General features: G+C 44.1%; 1 protein-coding gene across 1 annotated transcript in view; it reads left to right on the top strand.

Moving 5' to 3' along the window:
* Nucleotides 1–12,114, top strand: part of LOC141106912 (flavin reductase (NADPH)-like) — a 29,160-nt gene extending 17,046 nt beyond the window's left edge. Inside the window, exons 4-5 of the mRNA XM_073597845.1 lie at nucleotides 8,667–8,834; nucleotides 11,823–12,114. Coding sequence (XP_073453946.1) covers nucleotides 8,667–8,834; nucleotides 11,823–11,980 — 326 coding nt within the window. The 3' untranslated portion in view covers nucleotides 11,981–12,114. The remainder of the gene's footprint in view (nucleotides 1–8,666; nucleotides 8,835–11,822) is intronic.
* The last annotated feature ends 8,236 nt before the right edge of the window (nucleotides 12,115–20,350 follow it).

Below are 20,350 nucleotides of genomic sequence, written 5' to 3'. Positions count from 1 at the left end.
ATCCCAACTGCGGTGCGATTTTGCCGCGATTGTCACCCGACAAATCACGGCAAAATCACGTAAACAGAATTGTGGGATGCCGGTCAGCCAAAAGAAGCTTTGCTTTGCGATTGGAGTGCCATTATCCCCATTCCCTCCTATTACAAATCTTCTTACCCTACCAGCACAAATCCTCCTCCCTCCAATACCCCCATAGCAGCCGACAGGGGGTATCACAGGGCCCCAGCACACAGGGGGGCCCGGACAGCAGGGGGTTCGGAGCGGCGGGCTTGGGGGGCAATTACAGAGGAGGGGGGACAATTACAGAGATTGGGGGGCAATTAGAGGAGGGGGTGGCAAACACAGAGCAATCAAAACATAAGGGAGAAAGAGGCGTCAGGCAGCTGCTGGTGCGGAAGTTTTTAATAAAATAAATGCTTAAAAACAATCCACTCTCTCTTCATGTCAGAGCTGTATATGTCAGTCTGTGAAGTCGGCCACCCCATTCTCCCCTCCGATCCACACTTCTGTTATCACTGAATCGCTGGAGGAAACAGAGAGCCGTGGGAAACTCATGTGAACTGTCAGCTTCTGACGATGGAGGCGTGGTTAAGCCTCCAGAACGCTCTGATTGGTCACAGCATCCCGGGTTGTCAGCTCACTGCAGTTTGCCTGCGGCTCTGTATCCTTGGCTTCCTCCAGCGATTCGGTGATAACAGCAGCGTGGATCGGAGGGGAGAATGGGACAGTGGACTTCACAGACTGACATATACAGCTCTGACATGAAGAGTGAGTGGATTGTTTTGAAGCATTTTATTAAAAACTTCCGCACCAGCAGCTGCCTGTCGCCTCTCTCTCTCCCTTATGTTTTGATTGCTCTGTAATTGCTCCCCCCACCCGCCGCTCCGATCTCCCTGCTGTCCGGGTCCCTCTGTGTGCTGGGGCTCGGAAAAGGAGGCCCCATGGTACCCCGGTCAGCTGGAAATGGTGCCCGGGTGTGAGGCAGAGGGAAACCCGGGCACAGCCTCCTAAACCCGTACTGTCCGGGTCAAAACCAGACAGGTGGCAACCCTAACTCTCCATCCAATCTGACAGAGCTTGAGCAATTTTGCAAAAAAGAATGGGCAAAAATTTCACTCTAGATGTGCAAAACTGGTAGAAGCATACCCAAAAAGACTTGCAGCTGTAATTGCAGTGAAAGCTGGTTCTACAAAGTATTGATTCAGGGGGGCTGAATACAAATGCACGCCACACTTTTTACATATTTATTTGTAAAAAAATTTGAAAACCATTTATCATTTTCCTTCCACTTCACAATTATGTGCCAGTTTGTGTGGGTCTATCACATAAAATTCCAATAACATTACATTTACATACATTTTATGCTTTTGGCTGTAACATGACAAAATGTGTACAATTTCAAGGGGTATGAATACTCTTTCAAGGCACTGTATCTCATACACTTTGACAAGCGTAACTAACATTGGCTAAGAATTTAATCTTTTAACCAACCTTGCAACTATTGCAAACAAAGGGATTAACACTGCAAGCGCTACTGCCTGGATCTGCTCACTGTTCACTAGACCAGTGGTTCTCAACCTTACCGTGACCCCTTGATAAAATTTCCCAAGTTGTGGGGACCCCCAACAGTAAAATTATTTTCGTAGCGTCTGTTATCTGCACCCAAGGCAAGACAAGTAATTTGTGCCCCTAACCCACGGACATTACGAGTCCTTTCCACTTGTACAGTATTAAAACCCCTTATGGTACATTTTAGGATGTACCACTCTCTTTGTTCTCCTTTCTTTCCTTTTTATCTCTATCCTAATTTCTTGTTTTTTTTCCCCTGCCCCATTCTCATATTCTTTCTCTCCCTTTTTCTTTGTTTTTTCCCCTCTTTTCCCTCTCGCTTCCGTGTATTCTCTATTTTTATTCCTTCTCTTAGTCCTTGGTGGAGGGGGTTGGGGGAAATTGATGAGTGGCAGTGCTTGTGGGTGGTGGGATCAGTGGCAGTGCTGGGGGGAGTTCTGATCGGCCAACTTAGGTGCTCTTGATCAAGGTCATCTGCTGATCTGAGAACTGTAGTGGGTAGTGGCTGGGAGAGCGTTGCGGGCTTCAGGAACAGCCCAGGATTCGGTGACCCCTGGCAAATCATCATTTGACCCCCAGGTTGAGAACCACTGCACTAGACAGAGGTGATGTTGCGGATTCACTGTCCCAATGAGGAGCTGCTGAACCTGGAAATTGGACTGCTGTGCAGTGTGGGAAATGTGTGTATATCAAACATTTGCACATAAGGCTGTAAGATTTACAATTCCCTTGGCAGCTAATACACGAACCAAATACTGTATGTATTTTTTCTGTATGTTTTGGTGTTTGCGTGGAGTTTAGCTTTAAAAAAAAAAAATGGATTTTTAAAACAGCTTACCTGTAAAATCCTTTTTACAGGTAAGCACCATAGTAATGACTATCTGGGTTTATAAGCTACCTTTAGGTGATTGGACACTGGCAACCAATAGTAAGAAGGTTCCTCCCATATAACCCCTCCCATACAGGAAGTACCTTCGTTTTTTAGCAAGCAATGAAGATCCCAGAAAAAGAGGGGAGGGATCTCTGTGTCCCGTGATGTACTCCAAGAAAAGGATTTTACAGGTAAGCTGTTTTAAAAATCCATTTTTCTTTATCGTACATCACGGGACACAGAGCACCATAGTAATGACTATCTGGGATGTCCTAAAGCAATGCCTTTGAGGGGAGGGAACATACCTAAATCCCCTTTATTTTAGGCTCCAAATTATAAAGCTGCTTGCAGCACGCTCTGACCAAAAACAGTCTCCTTTTGAGATCTAACATCCAGTTGGTAAAACCTGGTGAATGTATGAACCGAAGACCAAGCGGCCGCTTTGCAAACCTGAGCCATCGACACTTGTTGGCGCACTGCCCATGACGTACTAATTACTCTGGTAGAGTGAGCCTTGAGATATCGAGGTGGAACCTTGCGTTTCAACTCATAGGCCTGGATAATGACCTGACGAATCCACCTAGAGATTGTAGAACTAGCTGCTGCCTGTCCTTGCTTAGGACTTTCAGGCAGAACAAAAAAGGAGTCAGACTTCCAAAAAGGGGCTGACCTATCCAAGTAAACCTTAACAGCTCTCACCACATCCAGTGAAAGGAGCCATCTTTCCTCCTTAGATTTAGGGTTAGGAAAGAAGGAAGGTAAAACGATATCCTGATTTAAGTGAAAACTAGAAACCACTTTGGGTATAAACTCCGGACGGGGCCGCATTACCACCTTGTCCTGATGAACAAACAGAAAGGGTTTCTCACAAGAAAGGGCGGCCAACTTCGAGACCCTTCTTGCTGAGGGTATAGCCACCAAAAAACAATTTCCTAGTCAATAGGATCAAAGGAATATGCTTAATAGGCTCAAAGGGTTGACTCTGTAGAGCTGAAAGCACTAAGTTCAAGTCCCATGGGCACAAGGGTGGTCTAATTGGTGGCCTTAAATGTAGTACTCCCTTGATAAAGGTTCGTACCAATGAATGAGACGCAATTGGCCTCTGGAAAAAAAAAACGATAAGGCCGAAATCTGTCCTTTAATGGTTCCTAAAGACAAGTTTAAGTCAATTCCTGCTTGCAGGAAGGCAAGAACCCTCCCAATTGTATACTTGCGAGGGTGCCATCTTCTCTTCTCACACCATGAGATGTATTACTTCCACACTCTATGGTAAATTTTTCTAGACACTGGCTTCCTAGCATTTATCAAAGTAGCCAAAACAGAACCACTGATACCACGGTCTTTTAGTACTCTGGTCTCAATAGCCATGCCATCAAATTCAGCGACCGTAAAGAAGGATGGTATATTGGACCTTGAGACAGTAGGTCTGGGTGGAATGGAAGACACAATGGGTCTCCTACTGCCATCCTCACAATCTGTGAATACCAAGACCTCCTTGGCCACCGTGGGGCCACCAGAATTACTGTTTTCTGCTCCATCTGTATCCTGCATAACAGGTGCGGCAGCATCTGGATCGGAGGAAAGGCGTAAACTGGAGAATACCGATCCCAGGGAACCACCAATGCATCCGTCCCCACGGCAAGTGGATCCCTGGTTCTGGACACAAATATGTTCACCTTGGCATTGAACCTGGATGCCAGGAGATCCACCTCTGGCATCCCCAACACTGGCATATTTGAAGAAAAACTTCGGGGTGGAGGGACCATTTCCCTGGCAACAACTGCTGACGACTTAGGTAGTCTGCCTGCCAACTGTCCACCCCCGGAATATAGACTGCCGACAGATATGGCACGTGTCTCTCTGCCCAAGTCAGTATATGATTTATTTCTTTTTGGGCTGCCCAGCTCCGGGTACCCCCTTGGTGGTTGATGTATGCCACCACTGTGGAATTGTCGGACTAGACTCTGACCGGAGACCCCCGCAGCCTGGCCGTCCAAAATATGAGGGCCAAGCGAGCTGCTCGGATTTCCAACAGATTGATCGGTAAGGTTTTCTCTACCTGGGACCATTTTCCCTGTACGGAGGCCTCTTCCAATACCGCTCCCCAGCCGAGACGACTGGCGTCTGAAGTTACCACCTTCCAAATTACTGGTGGAAAGGACTTCCCATTTTTTAAGTTGCTGGTCTTTGACCACCAAGAGAGGTCCTGTTTTACCTGTGGGGATAGAGATATTGGATGATCCAAGGCTAGGACAGACTTGTCCCAAGCCCCCAGGATCGTTCTCTGGAACAACCTGGAGTGAAACGACACATAAGGAACTGCGCTGAAAGATGACACCATCTTTCCCAGCAGTTTCATGCATAATCGAATTGAGGGTCTTTTTACCCTTTTTACTTTCCTGACCAGCTCCACTATTGAGCTGACCTTCAAGGGGGGTAAAAACACCCTTTCCTGGGTCATATCCAGGATCAAGCCTAGATATGCCAAGATTTGAACTGGATGAAGAGCAGATTTTTCCATATTCAGAATCCAACCTAGGCATCTCAGCATATGAACTGTAGTTGAAACGTTCTCCACCTTTGTGAAGAATCGAGGGGCCGTAGCCAGACCGAACGGTAGTGCTACAAACTGGAAATTATACTCTTCCAATGAGAAGCGTAGAAACCTTTCATGTTGTCCAAAAATCGGTACATGCAGGTATGCATCTTTGATGTCTATGGATGCTAAAAATAGTCCCCTTTTCTTAGAGATGCTATTACTGAACGAACCGATTCCATCCGGAAGGTTCAGACTTTTAGAAAGGAATTGAAGGATTTGAGGCCCAGAATGGGCCTTACTTCCCCATTTGGCTTCGGCACTGTGAATAGGTTTGAATAAAACCCCTTGAACTTTTCTTTGTGCGGAACCTTGATAATCACCCCTTGCCTTTTTAGCTGTTCTAAGGCTAGGAATAGGTTTTTCTTCTTTTCTAGATCCGAAGGAACTGTTGATCTCAGAAATCGATTTGGGGGAAAATCGCGGAACTCTATTTTGTAGCCCTGCGTTATAGTGGAGATAACCCACTTGTCCTGCACCCACCCTGCCCATGAATCTGCGAACCGCCACAGTCTGCCCCCCCACTTGTAAGAGTGGGGGCGCCCCTTCACAAGGAGGACTTGGCATTGGCCTTATTCGGCTTCTGAGTCCAAGTTCTTTTCTGACCCTGAGGTCTTTTAAAGGCAGGTGGTTGAGGCCATCGATACTTCTTGGGGGAAGATGCGCCTGGCCCGGGAGCGTTCGGAATCTTAAAGGAAGGCTGCTTATTCCTTCTTTTTACAGGAAGCAAGGAGCTCTTTCCTCCTGAGATCTTTTGGATATACTTATCCAGATCTTCTACAAACAAACGTTCCCCATGAAAGGGAAAAGCCGCAAGTAGCCTCTTGCATGGCATCTCGGCTGACCAGTTCTTTAACCACAAAACTCTGCGCATATGCACTGAGAGTAGCGCAAAGCGAGACATCTGCTAGATTGAGTCTTTTAATGCGTCTACTGCAAAACATAAAGCGCGCTAAGGCTGCTAATTCATCAGAATATTCCTCCTGAACAGGTAGGTTCCTGACCAGTCTTTTAAAACGGTCCTTCAGGGATTGACAGATCCCAATAGCCGCCACAGCTGGTTGTACTGCTGATCCGGCCACCGCAAAAGGAGGCCTTTAGCAAAGATTCGAGCTTTTTATCTGCTGGGTCTTTAAACCCTTGGGCATTATCCATTGGACAGGTTAAGCTTTTATTTACTGAAGAAATAGCAGCATCCTCTAAAGGTGTATCCCACCTTTTTTTGAACTTTTCTTCCATCGGGTACAAAAAAGAAAACATTTTAGGAGGTAAGTATTATTCTGTCCGGATATTCCCAATCAGCGTAAATCAATTGCTCCAATAATGGATGCACAGGAAACGCCTGAGAACCTTGCAGAGGTCGCAAGGATCCCAATGTAGAACAGGAAATTTCTGGCCCTTGTACAGGGGGCAACTTGAAACCTGCTCTTACCATTTCGGTTAAAGACTGGATAAACAGCTTTTGGGATTGCGAAGCCGTCAACGGTTCCTCCGAACCTGAGTCCCCTGCAGAGGACTCCTCTGCTTCGGCATCTTTATCCCCTATGGCCACCTCCTCAAAATCCTCTGCCCATTCAGGATCCAAATCACAAGGACCCAATTGGCTAAGGGAGACCTGGTGCTCAAGTGACTCAGCACTGGGACCAGGCTCAGGAGAGGGAGATCTATTTTGTTTCTTCCATCCCTGCGTTACTGAGGCAATCATACCCGCAATTTTGCCTTCAAGACCAGCGAGAGCTGACGTTAAGTCATCCTTAGTAACATAAGCCGAAGCAGGGATATTGGTGGTGGCCACAACGCCTGACAAATGCAATGGCTCAGCCAGGCCAAATGCCACAGGTCTTTCAGGGGAGACAGGTGCTGCAGTAACCTGAGGTTGATCTCCTGTTTTTGAAGGAGTCACTTTAACCCCTGGATTAATCCTGTTCCCTGCACCTAATTTTCTGGAAGACATGCTTACAAGATTTTGAGGAAACTTACTGTGCTATATGGCTGTATACAAAGCCTACTATAACCTCCTTACAGAGTTTGCAAATGCCCGACTCACGTGCCCCACTCTGTGTCCCACTGCGACCGGCTCCCGGCTCCTCTGAGCCAAAATGAACAGCACTGACACATGCAGGCGCCTGACTTCCCTATGCGTGCGTCATCACGTGACGTACGCACACCCGGGACTTACTTCGCAGGCCCGCGGGAAACACGCGGCCACGATGCCGCCATCCCGCACGCTAGAGTGTGCGCAGGAGGGAGCGGGTTGCGCACGCATGCGCCGTCTGCACGTGCGCGCTACCCGCATGCACGCTCCCGCGACCCTACGCACGGTCCCCAACAGGGAACCTAGTCCGTGCAACCGCTCTCTGGAACCACCCAGTGGACACAAAAGGCACTATAATCTGGCATGCAATCTGACATAACATTACTTATATAAATAATGTAACAAAATGGGGCCTCCAAAGGAAGCACTCACCGATCCTCGCAGCAGAGCCTGAGATAGGCCCAATCTTCCCTCATCACCGTGGGTAACGCCACTGAGGACCTTCAGAGACCGGGTCCCCTTTTGTTTTAGGGTCCACACCCCTGGACCTGTAAAGCACCCTTTAGGTTTCCTTGTGCAAATAAAAGACCAGGAATACCATATCACAAGGGTCCAGCTCCATAAGGAAACATTACAGGCAAGACCCTGTTCTTGAACCAGGGCTCGGGTACCATCCACTTTAGAATGATATGCCATCCGAATGGATCCGATTATAACATCCTCACTGGGACATTATCTGAAGAGCTTTCACAGCCGTGACTATCACCTTCAAGACACTGACAAAAAACTAAGGTACTTCCTGTATGGGAGGGGTTATATGGGAGGAACCTTCTTACTATTGGCTGCCAGTGTCCAATCACCTAAAGGTAGCATATAAACCCAGATAGTCATTACTATGGTGCTCTGTGTCCCGTGATGTACGATAAAGAAAAGTTTTTTGCTTGGCTTTTACTAAGCTTCAAGCTGTGCCAGGTGCAGAGATTTTGTCTTTAACTCCAATGTAGTGCTCTTTAACACCTTCACTATCCAATTGGAGCTTTGTCATTGAGTTCTGAGATACTTTCACTCTGGGACTTTGTAGGTTTGACATTTGAACAAGCTCATTAATCTTGAACTTTGGGTCCCCGGTGATGCAGCAGCACGCACGCGCCCCCTAGTGGCCCGGGAAGGAGATCACGTCATATGATGGCGGCCCAGAACGAGAGCTGCCTTGCCCAGCCATCATATGACAGTGGGCGGGCAGCTAGTGGTTAAATTAATATGAATTTATTGTTGCCTATTATAGGCACCTTTAGCGCAAGAAAGGTCAAGAAAAATGCAATCTGCAGTCTCTAACCATCTCTTGTATCATGTCCACAGTCTCTAACCATTTCTTGAGTTCTGAGATACTTTCACTCTGGGACTTTGTAGGTTTGTCATTTGAACAAGCTCATTAATCTTGAACTTTACCTATGTTATCAAAATATCCGGATAAATGTTTAGATGGATCACAACACTTTGGAATATTGGATTGCACACAGGACACATACAAATGTGATTTTTAAATTTAAGTTTGGCATCACAACCAAATAAAATTGTTTTCTTTCCTTCAATAGCTAGCTCTGCGCAGAATTCTTCATTTTTTGTACGCAATTTACTCATACCTCTCATAAAAAGCGTTCTCACAAACATGTTTGAGATGGAACAGTACCTTGAAAAAGAATGTCCTGATCTTAACTGGACTGTGGTAAGACCACCTGGACTTCAAAATGTTCCAGTAACAGGTAAGGCATGGTATAATTGTTTTGGAAATATAAGGTGAAAAGCAGAAATAGGGGATAACAACCTGTGTACATCACAAACCAGTGGAGTTTAATAAGACACAATAATATCGCACTCACAATTTCCAAAGAAGTGAAAGCCCATGTAGAGCCTGGTGAGTTGATCACCGAGGGCACCTGACAGTCCTCCACAGCCAGCAGCAGAGCAGTGTGTAAGGAGCCAACTCCATACTGAATCTTTACTATGTGAAAGCAACTGAACTGATTGGTATATTTCTGGGGCTCCTCTCCCTTTTGTCAAACCTGGGCATCCTGGAGAATATAAGGATTTAAATAGAGGCCGGTGATATTAGATATTCCCACATCAACATATGTAATGCCAATTCACAATGTACAATATAAACATGTTAAATGGCTACTATAAGTAAAGTGACATAAAATTGATGGTAAACAACCTAAAAAAGGAAACATTGTGTTAATATACATAGCAAAGTAAAAGGGATACAATAGTAAAACTTTTGGAATCCACTTTTCACAAGAAGGGTGCCTTGCAATATGTGTGTGTTATATATATAATGTATGTTAGGGGTGCACCGAATGGAAATTTTGGTGCCGAAAACCGAAACCGAAAAATGACAGTTTTAAAAAAATATTTATATTTTTATATATAATTGTATTATATTCGACTTTTTAATTAAAGGGTTTGTAAATGTTAATTTTTAAAAAACAACAAATATGTCATACTTACCTCCACTGTGCAGCTCGTTTTGAACAGAGTGGCCCCGATCCTCCTGTTCTGGGGTTCTCTCAGCTCTTCCCCACAATAGCTAACCCCCTCAGGAAGCTCTCTCCCGAGTTACTTTGCGGGCACGCTCCCGTCTCATATACTCTGCGCCCATAGACACAGAGTGTATGTCTTGGTCCCACCCCCCTGGAGGCCGCGTCATTGAATTTGATTGACAGCAGCAGGAGCCAATGGTTGCGCTGCTATCAATCTATCCAATCAACCCCGAGACTCCATGGAGAAGAGGACGCCGGGGACGAGCAGAGCAGGTACACAGGCTTAGGTAAGTAAAACGGGGGGGCTGGGGGGCCCGTCATTGCCAGGTGTTTTTTCACCTTAATGCATAGGATGCAAATACACAAAACTTTACAACCCCTTTAATATCATCAATTTAACCACTTGCCTACTAGGCACGAACACCCCTTCCTGCCCAAGCCATTTTTCAGCATTCAGCGCAGTTGCACTTTGAATGACAATTCATGCAACTCTGTACCCAAATTAAATTTTTATCATTTTTTCGCCACAAATAGAGCTTTCTTTTGGTGGTATGTGATCACCTCTGCGGTTTTTATTGCTTGTGCTATAAACAAAACAAGAGGGACAAGTTTGAAAAAACACAATATTTTTTACTTTTTGCTATAATAAATATCCAATTTTTTTTTTTTAAACACATTTTTTCCCTAAGTTTAGGCCAATACATATTCTTCTACATATTTTTGGTAAAAAAAATCCCAATAAGTGTATATTGATTGGTTTGCGCAAAAGTTATAGCGTCTACAAAATAGGGGATATATTTATAGCATTTGTATTATTTATTTTTTTTTTTTACTAGTAATGGCAGCGATCTGCGATTTTTATCGTGCGATATTGCGGCGGACATATCGGATACTTTTGACACATTTTTGGGACCATTCACATTTATACAGTGATCCGTGCTATGAAAAAGCATTGATTACTGTGTAAATGTGACTGGCAGGGAAGGGGTTATTACTAGGGGGTGATCGAGGGGTTAAATGTGTATTCTGGGAGTGATTCTAACTGTGGGGGGAGGGGACTGACTGGGGGAGGTGACCGATCGGTGTCCCTATGTACAAGGGACACACCATCAGTCTCCTCTCCTCTGAAAGGATGTGGATCTGTGTGTTTACACACACAGATCCACGGTCCTGCTCAGTTACTGGACAATCGCGGGTGCCCAGCGGACATCACGGCCGCCGGGCATGCGCATCGGGTCCCCGGTGATGCAGCAGCACGCACGCGCCCCCTAGTGGCCCGGGAAGGAGATCACGTCATATGATGGCGGCCCAGAACGAGAGCTGCCTTGCCCAGCCGTCATATGACAGTGGGCGGGCAGCTAGTGGTTAAATTAATATGAATTTATTGTTGCCTATTATAGGCACCTTTAGCGCAAGAAAGGTCAAGAAAAATGCAATCTGCAGTCTCTAACCATCTCTTGTATCATGTCCACAGTCTCTAACCATTTCTTGTATAATGTCCACAGTCTCTAACCATCTCTTCTATCATGTCCACAGTCTCTAACCATCTCTTGTATCATGTCCACAGTCTCTAACCATCTTTGTATCATGTCTGCAGTCTCTTACACACTGCTAATAGTATTAGCAAAATTTCCATTTGGTGCAAGAGATAAAAGAGATCAATGCAGCATCACCAGTGCCCGTCACATGCAGCCTCACCAGTGCCCGTCACATGCACCCTTACCAGTGCCCGTCACATGCAGCCTGCCTGTGCCCAGCAGCCTCACCAGTGCCCATCATATGCAGCCTGCCTGTGCCCAGCAGCCTCACCAGTGCCTGTGGATGCAGCCTGCCTGTGCCTGGATCAGAGCAGCAATCTCCGTGTGTCACAGAGTTGATTTTAATTCCCCGGGCCACAGTAACAATGTCCCGCCTCCTGTGATCACGTCACACTGATACAATGTCCCACCATTGGATCAGTTTGCCATCTATCACAGGAGGCGGGACATTGTTACTGCGGTCCGTGCAATTCAGCTCCGTCAACTAATCTATAGAATCAAAATATACACAGGTTCCATAGAGGTTAGACATATCAGCAGCTCCTATATTTATATTATTGGTTCTATATGATACCATTTTTAAGATACTGTGCTTAATTTTACATTTTTATTTTCAGCCAAACAGTAGAATTCTGTACATAAAAATGATGGATGTTTATTACCTTTTCTACAGACAAAGAAATACTGACTCATGAAGGCTACTTTGTCCCAGATGAAAATGGATACCCATGTACCAACACGGTGTCCCGAGGAGACGTAGCACGCTTCATGCTCTCTACCCTTAATGACGAAAAGTGGACCAGAAAAATAGTTGCAATGTGCTGTAAATAATGTAATGGTAAAAATGAAGGAAAACTCAAGTGTACTGTAGCTAAACCTAGAATTTGATCAGTGGGTGAATGCTAACGTGTTAAAGGATAAAAAAGAAAGAGAAGTGGGACTTTAAATGAAGCACACAACAGCACAAACGCAGGTTAAGTGACCAAAATTCATTTATTTGGTACAATCCATGGTATGTAAAAAAACATTTTGGGTATCCAACCTCTAAAATGCTGTGGGCATCAAGCCTCTATATAACAAACCATGGATTGATTATACATAAAATACACACATAAATTACAAAACCCTTTTTTCATTTCCTGCTTATTTATTGAAAAGATTTTTTTTTTCCAATTAAAACATTTTTTAGAGTCATTCCATGACGTATGCTCCTGATGAGCGGTTGCTAAACCACGAAACGCATAGAGCTTTGATTATTACCAATCTTCCCATATAATAGAATACCAAGAATTCAATGATTCCATTTACCTCCATAAGTATCTGTCATGGCATTAAATTTCTTTTATTATTTTAATTATTTTTCCTAATTTTCATGGCTCTTTTTGGGTCCAATCACAGTAACCAATGTACGCATGTACAGTCAGGTCCATAAATATTGGGACATCGACACAATTCTAATCTTTTTGGCTCTATACACCACCACAATGGATTTGAAATGAATACGAACAAGATGTGCTTTAACTGCAGACTTTCAGCTTTAATTTGAGGGTATTTACGTCCAAATCAGGTGAACGGTGTAGGAATTACAACAGTTTGTATATGTGCCTCCCACTTTTTAGGGGACCAAAAGTAATGGGACAGATTAACAATCATCCATCAAACTTTCACTTTTTAATACTTGGTTGCAAATCCTTTGCAGTCAATTACAGCCTGAAGTCTGGAACGCATAGACATCACCAGACACTGGGTTTCATCTCTGGTGATGCTCTGCCAGGCCTCTACTGCAACTGTCTTCAGTTCCTGCTTGTTCTTGGGGCATTTTCCCTTCATTTTGTCTTCAGCAAGTGAAATGCATGCTCAATCGGATTCAGGTTATGTGATTGACTTGACCATTGCATAACATTCCACTTCTTTCCCTTAAAAAACTCTTTGGTTGCTTTCGCAGTATGCTTCGGGTCATTGTCCATCTGCACTGTGAAGCGCCTTCCAATGAGTTCTAAAGCATTTTGCTGAATATGAGCAGATAATATTGCCCAAAACGCTTCAGAATACATCCTGCTGCTTTTGTCAGCAGTCACATCATCAATAAATACAAGAGAACCAGTTCCATTGGCAGCCATACATGCCCACGCCATGACACTACCATCACCATGCTTCACTGATGAGGTGGTATGCTTTGGATCATGAGCAGTTCCTTTCCTTCTCCATACTCTTCTCTTCCCATCACTCTGGTACAAGTTGATCTTGGTCTCATCTGTCCATAGGATGTTGTTCCAGAACTGTGAAGGCTTTTTTAGATGTTGTTTGGCAAACTCTAATCTAGCCTTCCTGTTTTTGAGGCTCACCAATGGTTTACATCTTGTGGTGAACCCTCTGTATTCACTCTGGTGAAGTCTTCTCTTGATTGTTGACTTTGACACACATAGACCTACCTCCTGGAGAGTGTTCTTGATCTGGCCAACTGTTATGTAGGGTGTTTTCTTCACCAGGGAAAGAATTCTTCGGCCATCCACCACAATGGTTTTCCGTGGTCTTCCGGGTCCTTTGGTGTTGCTGAGCTCACCGGTGCATTCTTTCTTTTTAAGGATGTTCCAAACAGTTCCTTTGGCCACACCTAATGTTTTTGCTATCTCTCTGATGGGTTTGTTTTGTTTTTTCAGCCTAATTATGGCTTGCGTCACTGATAGTGACAGCTCTTTGGATCTCATATTGAGAGTTGACAGCAACAGATTCCAAATGCAAATAGCAAACTTGAAATGAACTCTGGACCTTTTATCTGCTCCTTGTAAATGGGATAATGAGGGAATAACACACACCTGGCCATGGAACAGCTGAGCAGCCAATTGTCCCATTACTTTTGGTCCCTTAAAAAGTGGGAGGCACATATACAAACTGTTATAATTCCTACACTGTTCACCTGATTTGGATGTAAATACCCTCAAATTAAAGCTGAAAGTCTGCAGTTACAGCACATCTTGTCTGTTTCATTTCAAATCCATTGTGGTGGTCTATAGAGCCAAAGAGATTAGAATTGTGTCGATGTCCCAATATTTATGGACCTGACTGTATATTGATTGTTATCTTTGCTCTCTGTGTGACGATGGATCATGACTTATTGTGTAATTTATGTGTGTATTTTATGTATAATCAATCCATGGTTTATTATATAGAGGCTTGATGCCCACAGCATTTTAGAGGTTGGATACCCAAAATGTTTTTTACATACCATGGATTATACCAAATAAATTAATTTTGGTCACTTGACCTGCGTTTGTGCTGCTGTGTGCTTCATTTAAAATCCCACTTCTCTTTTTCTTTTTAACCAATGACCGGGATGGAGGCGAGCATCCCTTTGGTGCTAGCCTCATTTAAAGTCCCAAATCTTCCTTTTTTGTATTGTTAAAGGATACGTTCACAAAAAAAAAAAAATGCACATTTTGCATTTATTTTTCATAGAGCCTGTAAAGCAAGCAGATACACTGATGCCGCGTACACACGACCGGACTTTCCGACAGAAAAGGTCCGACTGAATCATTCCATCGGATATTCCGATCGTGTGTGGGCTTCATCGGACTTTTTCTTTCTAATATCCTGACGGACCTAGAAATAGAACATGTTTTAAATCTTTCTGACGGAATCAATTCCTATCGGGAAAACCGTTTGTCTGTATGATATTCCGACGCACCGAAAACGATGCAAGGGCAGCTATTGGCTACTGGCTATTTAACTTCCTTTTTCTAGTCCCGTCGTAAGTGTTGTACGTCACCGCGTTCTAAATGATCGGACTTTGGTGTGATCGTGTGTACGCAAGTCCATTTCAGCGGAACTCCGTCAGAAAAACCGACAGTTTATTCTGACGGAAAAACCGGTCGTGTGTACGCAGCATGACAGGAAGAATCAATGAACTACCAGAGTGCTCCACAGTGCCGTGGTAGTTAATTGAGAACTACAAGCCGACATCCGCAAAGGATATTGGTACTTGTAGTTCATTCATTCGCAGAACTCTGTGAATGAACAATGGGGCCATCAGCCGTGCTGATTACAAATACTGACAGCTAGTATGAGAACTTTTCCTCGTACTGCTGTCACAGGGAGGGGGGACCAGGCAGCAGCTCCAACATTGGGAACATGTTACTTATTCCACTCTAAAAACAAGTGGAACATGTAACACAGGGATATGCAATTAGCGGACCTCCAGCTGTTGCAAAACTACAAGCCCCATCATGCCTCTGGGTGTCATGCTTGTGACTGCCAGAGTCTTACTATGCCTTATGGGAGTTGTAGTTCTGCAACAACTGGAGGTCCGCTAATTGCATATCCCTGCATTGTAACATGTTCCTAAAGGTGAACTTATCCTTTAAAGCTCATGGTGGAGGCTTATGTTACGTTACTTTGAGCTCCAATAGGAGTACTTTTCCACTCTAGACAATAGTCTGTTTATAACATGGCCTTTAATCCTTTCTAAGACCCCTTTCACACTGGGGCATTTTTCGGGCACTTTTGGACTAAAAATAGCACCTGGAAAACGCCTCCCCTGCAGCCCCAGTGTGAGAACCCAAGTGCTTTAACACTGGGGCTGTGCGCTTGCAGGACGTAAGAAAAAGTCCTGCAAGCAACATCTTTGGGGCGGTGTACAGTGTATACACCGCTCCTCCACCGCCCCTACTATTGAAATCAATGGGCAAATCTGCCGAAGCGCCTGCAAAGTGCTTCGGCAGCGGTGTTTTGCGGGCGCTTTTAACCCATTATTCGGCCACTAGCGGGGGTTAAAAGCGCCCCACTAGCGGCCAAAAAAACTTTACCACTAACGCCCGTCCCAGTGTGAAAATAGCCTGAGTTTACAGAGAAAACCGCTCCAGAACTAACTTCAACAAATCAGCATGTAATCAAAGTAATTTAATATGTTGTTTCATATTTGGTTATTTACATTTTCCCCACATTTACATGCAGACCAAGTAAAAAGAATTAACACAAACTATAAGACTGACAGTGGTAAATTAAAGGGCAGCTTTTATCATCATAATTAGATTTTTGAAAAAAAAAAAAAAAAAAACTTTTGCTCTCAACTGCTCAAGCAACAGTATTTACTTGGCCTCAACTGCTATTGCTGGGGAAAAAATAGTCATGTGAAATGAAAATTAATTAATATAAGCAATGCTAATATTAACTTCATAAAATTCCCTAAATGCAATATTTGTTTTTCATTTTTATTTGAACAGAGAAGTGTTAATAACCTTTTCGCCATCTTTGTCTGGTTGGGAAGATTTTCCCTTAACCACTTGAATACCAGGCACTTTTACCCCCTTCTTGCCCAGGCCAATTTTCAGCTTTCAGCGATGTTGCACTTTGCATGACAACTGTGCGGTCATGCAACACTGTACCCAAACTACATTTGTTTCATGCAACAAGAGCTTTCTTTTGGTGATATTTAATAAATAATTGTTCTTCGTAAGTTTAGCCCAAAATATATTCTGCTACATTTCTTTGGTGAAAATAACCCAAATTAGTGTATATTATTTAGTCTGTGGGAAAGTTGTAGAGTCCACAAACTATGGTATATATCTGAAAATTGATCAAACCTAATGTACCGACAGATTATCTCATTTCTTGAGACCCTAAAATGCCGGGACAGTACAAATATCCCCTTTTTGGAAAGTAGACACATAAAGTATTTAGTGGCGTTTTTTTTTAAGTTGTAATTTTTTGTTCAAATTTTTTGGAAAATGAAGGAATAAATAAAAAAAAAATGTTCACTTTTTTTTTTTTTTACATACTGTCACTAGTGCAGTACAGCGTCATTGCATAACTGGTGTGGACACTGACTGGTGGCCGTAAAAAAAAAAAAAAAAAAATTTACTACATTTTTTTTTCCTTTTTTTACATTTTTTTAACACACTGGGACCAGAGCAATAAAATGTTACCATAGTAACATTGTACTACTCTGGGGAAGTGACCAGTTTTTTTTTTTTTTTTTTTTTACACGTTACGTTTGCTTATAGCTGTGAATTACATTGCTACCGTGTTTCCCTGAAAATAAGCCCGGGTCTTATATTAATTTTGGCAACAAAAGACTCAGTAGGGCTTATTTTCTGGTAGGGCTTGACATTTGCTGTCTTCTCTCCCCATCTTCCTCCCTGCCTGTCAGGAATCCCCAGTGGCCAGTGGATCTGAGTAAAAGTGGGTGTGGAATCCTGGGGTGCACTATGTTGCAGAATTGTGCAGTGTGAACTGTGCGTTTTTCTGTGGTCTGTTTGTGATGGGTGCCTTGTAATAGCGCCTTGGCGCTTCCGTGACCCTTCGATTTTCTCTTTCTGCAAAGACCTTAATTTTCTGGTGCAGTCTAGGGTATGCTCTGAGAGATGCAGAGGGAGGGGGGCCCTGAGATTCCAAGCTGACAGCTGGCAGAAGAGGAGAGCAGCGGGGATCAGCTGAGCACCGCTTCCCTGCTCCGAGCACTGCAAAGGGGGGCCCAGATCCCCCGCTGACAGCTGGGAGAAGAGGAGGAGAGCAGCGTGGGATCAGCTGAGCACTGATCGGCGCTGTAAGGAATGTTTTTGTCACACATGGATTGCAGCAGCATGCACGGTTTGCATTGTGTAATATTATAGTGCGGTGCATTTTGGGATTTGACAACCACTTTAAACTAGGGCTTATTTTTGGGGTAGGGCTTATATTGCAGCCCTCCCCGAAAACCATAGTGGGGCTTATTTTCGGGGTAGGTCTTATTTTCGGGGAAACACGGTATAAACAAGCATTTAACTGAATGAAACTGAATCATTTAGTTTCCTTTTTTGTGATTAGCTGTGATTGGTCAAAGCTAATCACATGGTATAATTGGACTCTGATTGGCCATGTCTGTACCATGTGATCAAATTGACTAATCACAGCTAGCAACAATATTGTACACATTCTCAGTAACATTGGGGATCAGGGCAATTAGAGAAAGTGAATCTCCCTAACAGAGACATAGACAGCAATAAAACTTAAAAAAAATAAATAAATTGACAAACAGAAATGTATGCTGACAATTTAAGACTGAAATCTATTTTTGCATTTAATAATAATCTTCCTCGTTTAAATGTGTCCTTTGTTTTTACTAGCAATTTTTATAATGAATTTGCAAATTGTATACAAAATAAAGTGTAAATGATACATACGATTCGTTGTGATAATTTCAATGACACATGACTGTCATAAAAAAAAATAGTTTTGCTGTATATTAACTGGCAGGTACTAGCTTCCTAACAACCAGGAGCTCTGAGCTGGAAGCTGTCATATACCACTGCCTAATATTTCACTTTTCTCTTCACTCTGCAGCTGGAGCAGTGGTGGCCCATCCACAGAGGGCGCACTGGCACCGCCTCCCCTATCCATGTGGCCAGCCCCCTGATCAGGGCACCGGACTATGGATTCCAAAGCAGGGTGGGTGTTTTTTTGAAGCAGCTGATTAGAGCCAGAGGCTAATAGGTGTAGCACCCTCTACCAGAAGATAGGTGCTAGTAAGGGTTATTTTACTAGTTTGATCAGCACAGGCAAATTTAGGCAGGCCTATGCTGCAACCTAGGCCTATCTGTTTTGATCTGGGGGCTGGGAGTGGTTAGAGTAGCAGTGGGTGTGACCACCTGTGCTCCAGTTTTAAAGCGCCTCCCCTGCTTCCAGGGAGAATGTTCTAGAAGAGGAGGCTGGGCCTAGAGCTGGAGTGGCAGGCAAATCATGTGGGAGCCCTGACCAATCCCTAACTGGTGTTGGCAGGGGGCGGCCCTCCTATATAAGCTGAGGTCACATGCTGCTGGGGAGGAGTAGTCGGCTGGGTGACATGAGGAATGAAGTGCTAGACAGCCGCAGGAGCACACCCCCATCTGGGAGGGGTGTGGCGATTGCAGGAGGAGGCCCGGGGAGAACTGTGAAGGAACATTGCCTCTACACGGTCATTGACAATGTCTCTGTCACCACACGGTCGGTGGCAGGGAACTCCTGGAATAGGGGGGCAGGAGAAGCTGTCGGAACGCATGGTCCGGACAAGCTCCTCATCAAGGACTCAGGGCTGGAAGGTTGGTGAGTGTTACCACAGTGGATGGCTGGAGGTGCCAGTGAATATGGAAGGGAACCCTGCTTCTACACAGTCACTAGCAGAGTCTTTATCATACACACAGTGGATGGTGACGAGTCCTGGATCAGAGAAGAGACTGTGGGGAGTTGTGTCAAATCAGTGTGGCCAGCTGGCACATGGTTTGCAAGTTGGACTGGCTGGGAGCAGTAGTCCATTTCCTTTAACCTACTAGGCCTCCGGGGTGAGGTTCTGCAGGCCTCAGGCCTAGTAGCAGCGAGTCAGAGCCAGTAGAGGGGCTTATTCAGAGTGAGTTCTTCAAACCCATTAGAAGAGGATGTGTTATATCTCAAATGTAATTACAAGTTGTGCAGGAGGAACCAGTTGTGCAAGCGGAAGCAAGTTTTGGGCAGGAGGTGAAGAGATCTAAGACCATTGCTTTTACACGGTCAAAAGTGATGTTTCTGTCCCTCACACGGTGACGGATGGAGAACTCTTAGGAACAGTAGTCTGCATGGAGATGCAGAGGAAGCAATAGTCTGCATGGAGATGCAGAGGGAGTAACAGTCTGCAGGGAGCTGCAGGAGAAGATCTCTACTTAGTTAAGTATGCGCGTTCAATCTTCAGGCTCTAACTATGATCAAAGTATATTGGAATCTGTAAATATGATGGCAATGATTAATTCTATGGGCATCCCATATCCAGAGGCGTATCTAGTGAAAATGGCGCCTATGGCAAGCACTGAAACTGCGCCCCTGTCAAAACATTTGAAACCCATCTTTCAGATAACCTTAGCAGAAAAGACAGCTAACAAAATGACAAGTCAAGCTCTTTAATCCTTCAATTAACAAATTATGGATTGGCACTACATAAAAATTACAACTGTACCTTCCTTGCTTTCACTAATGCAAACTGGTCTATGATGTGCTCAAAGTCATTTTTTTCTGTTTCTACTCTTTCTACACTCAACACACACACACACACCACTGATGATACCAACACTGGCACTCAGTCATTAAAATACATTGGTGCACACAGTAACTCATACAAAAACAATGACACACACACACACACACTATCGTTAAGATACACTGACATACATACCTGTATGATGTCAGTGTATGTCTTTGTGTGTGTATATGTATGTATATATG

The sequence above is a fragment of the Aquarana catesbeiana genome, linkage group LG01, assembly GCF_042186555.1.
Source record: "Aquarana catesbeiana isolate 2022-GZ linkage group LG01, ASM4218655v1, whole genome shotgun sequence".
In the NCBI taxonomy this organism is placed as follows: Eukaryota; Metazoa; Chordata; class Amphibia; order Anura; family Ranidae; genus Aquarana; species Aquarana catesbeiana.
This window is presented reverse-complemented; position numbering and strand designations above follow the sequence as displayed.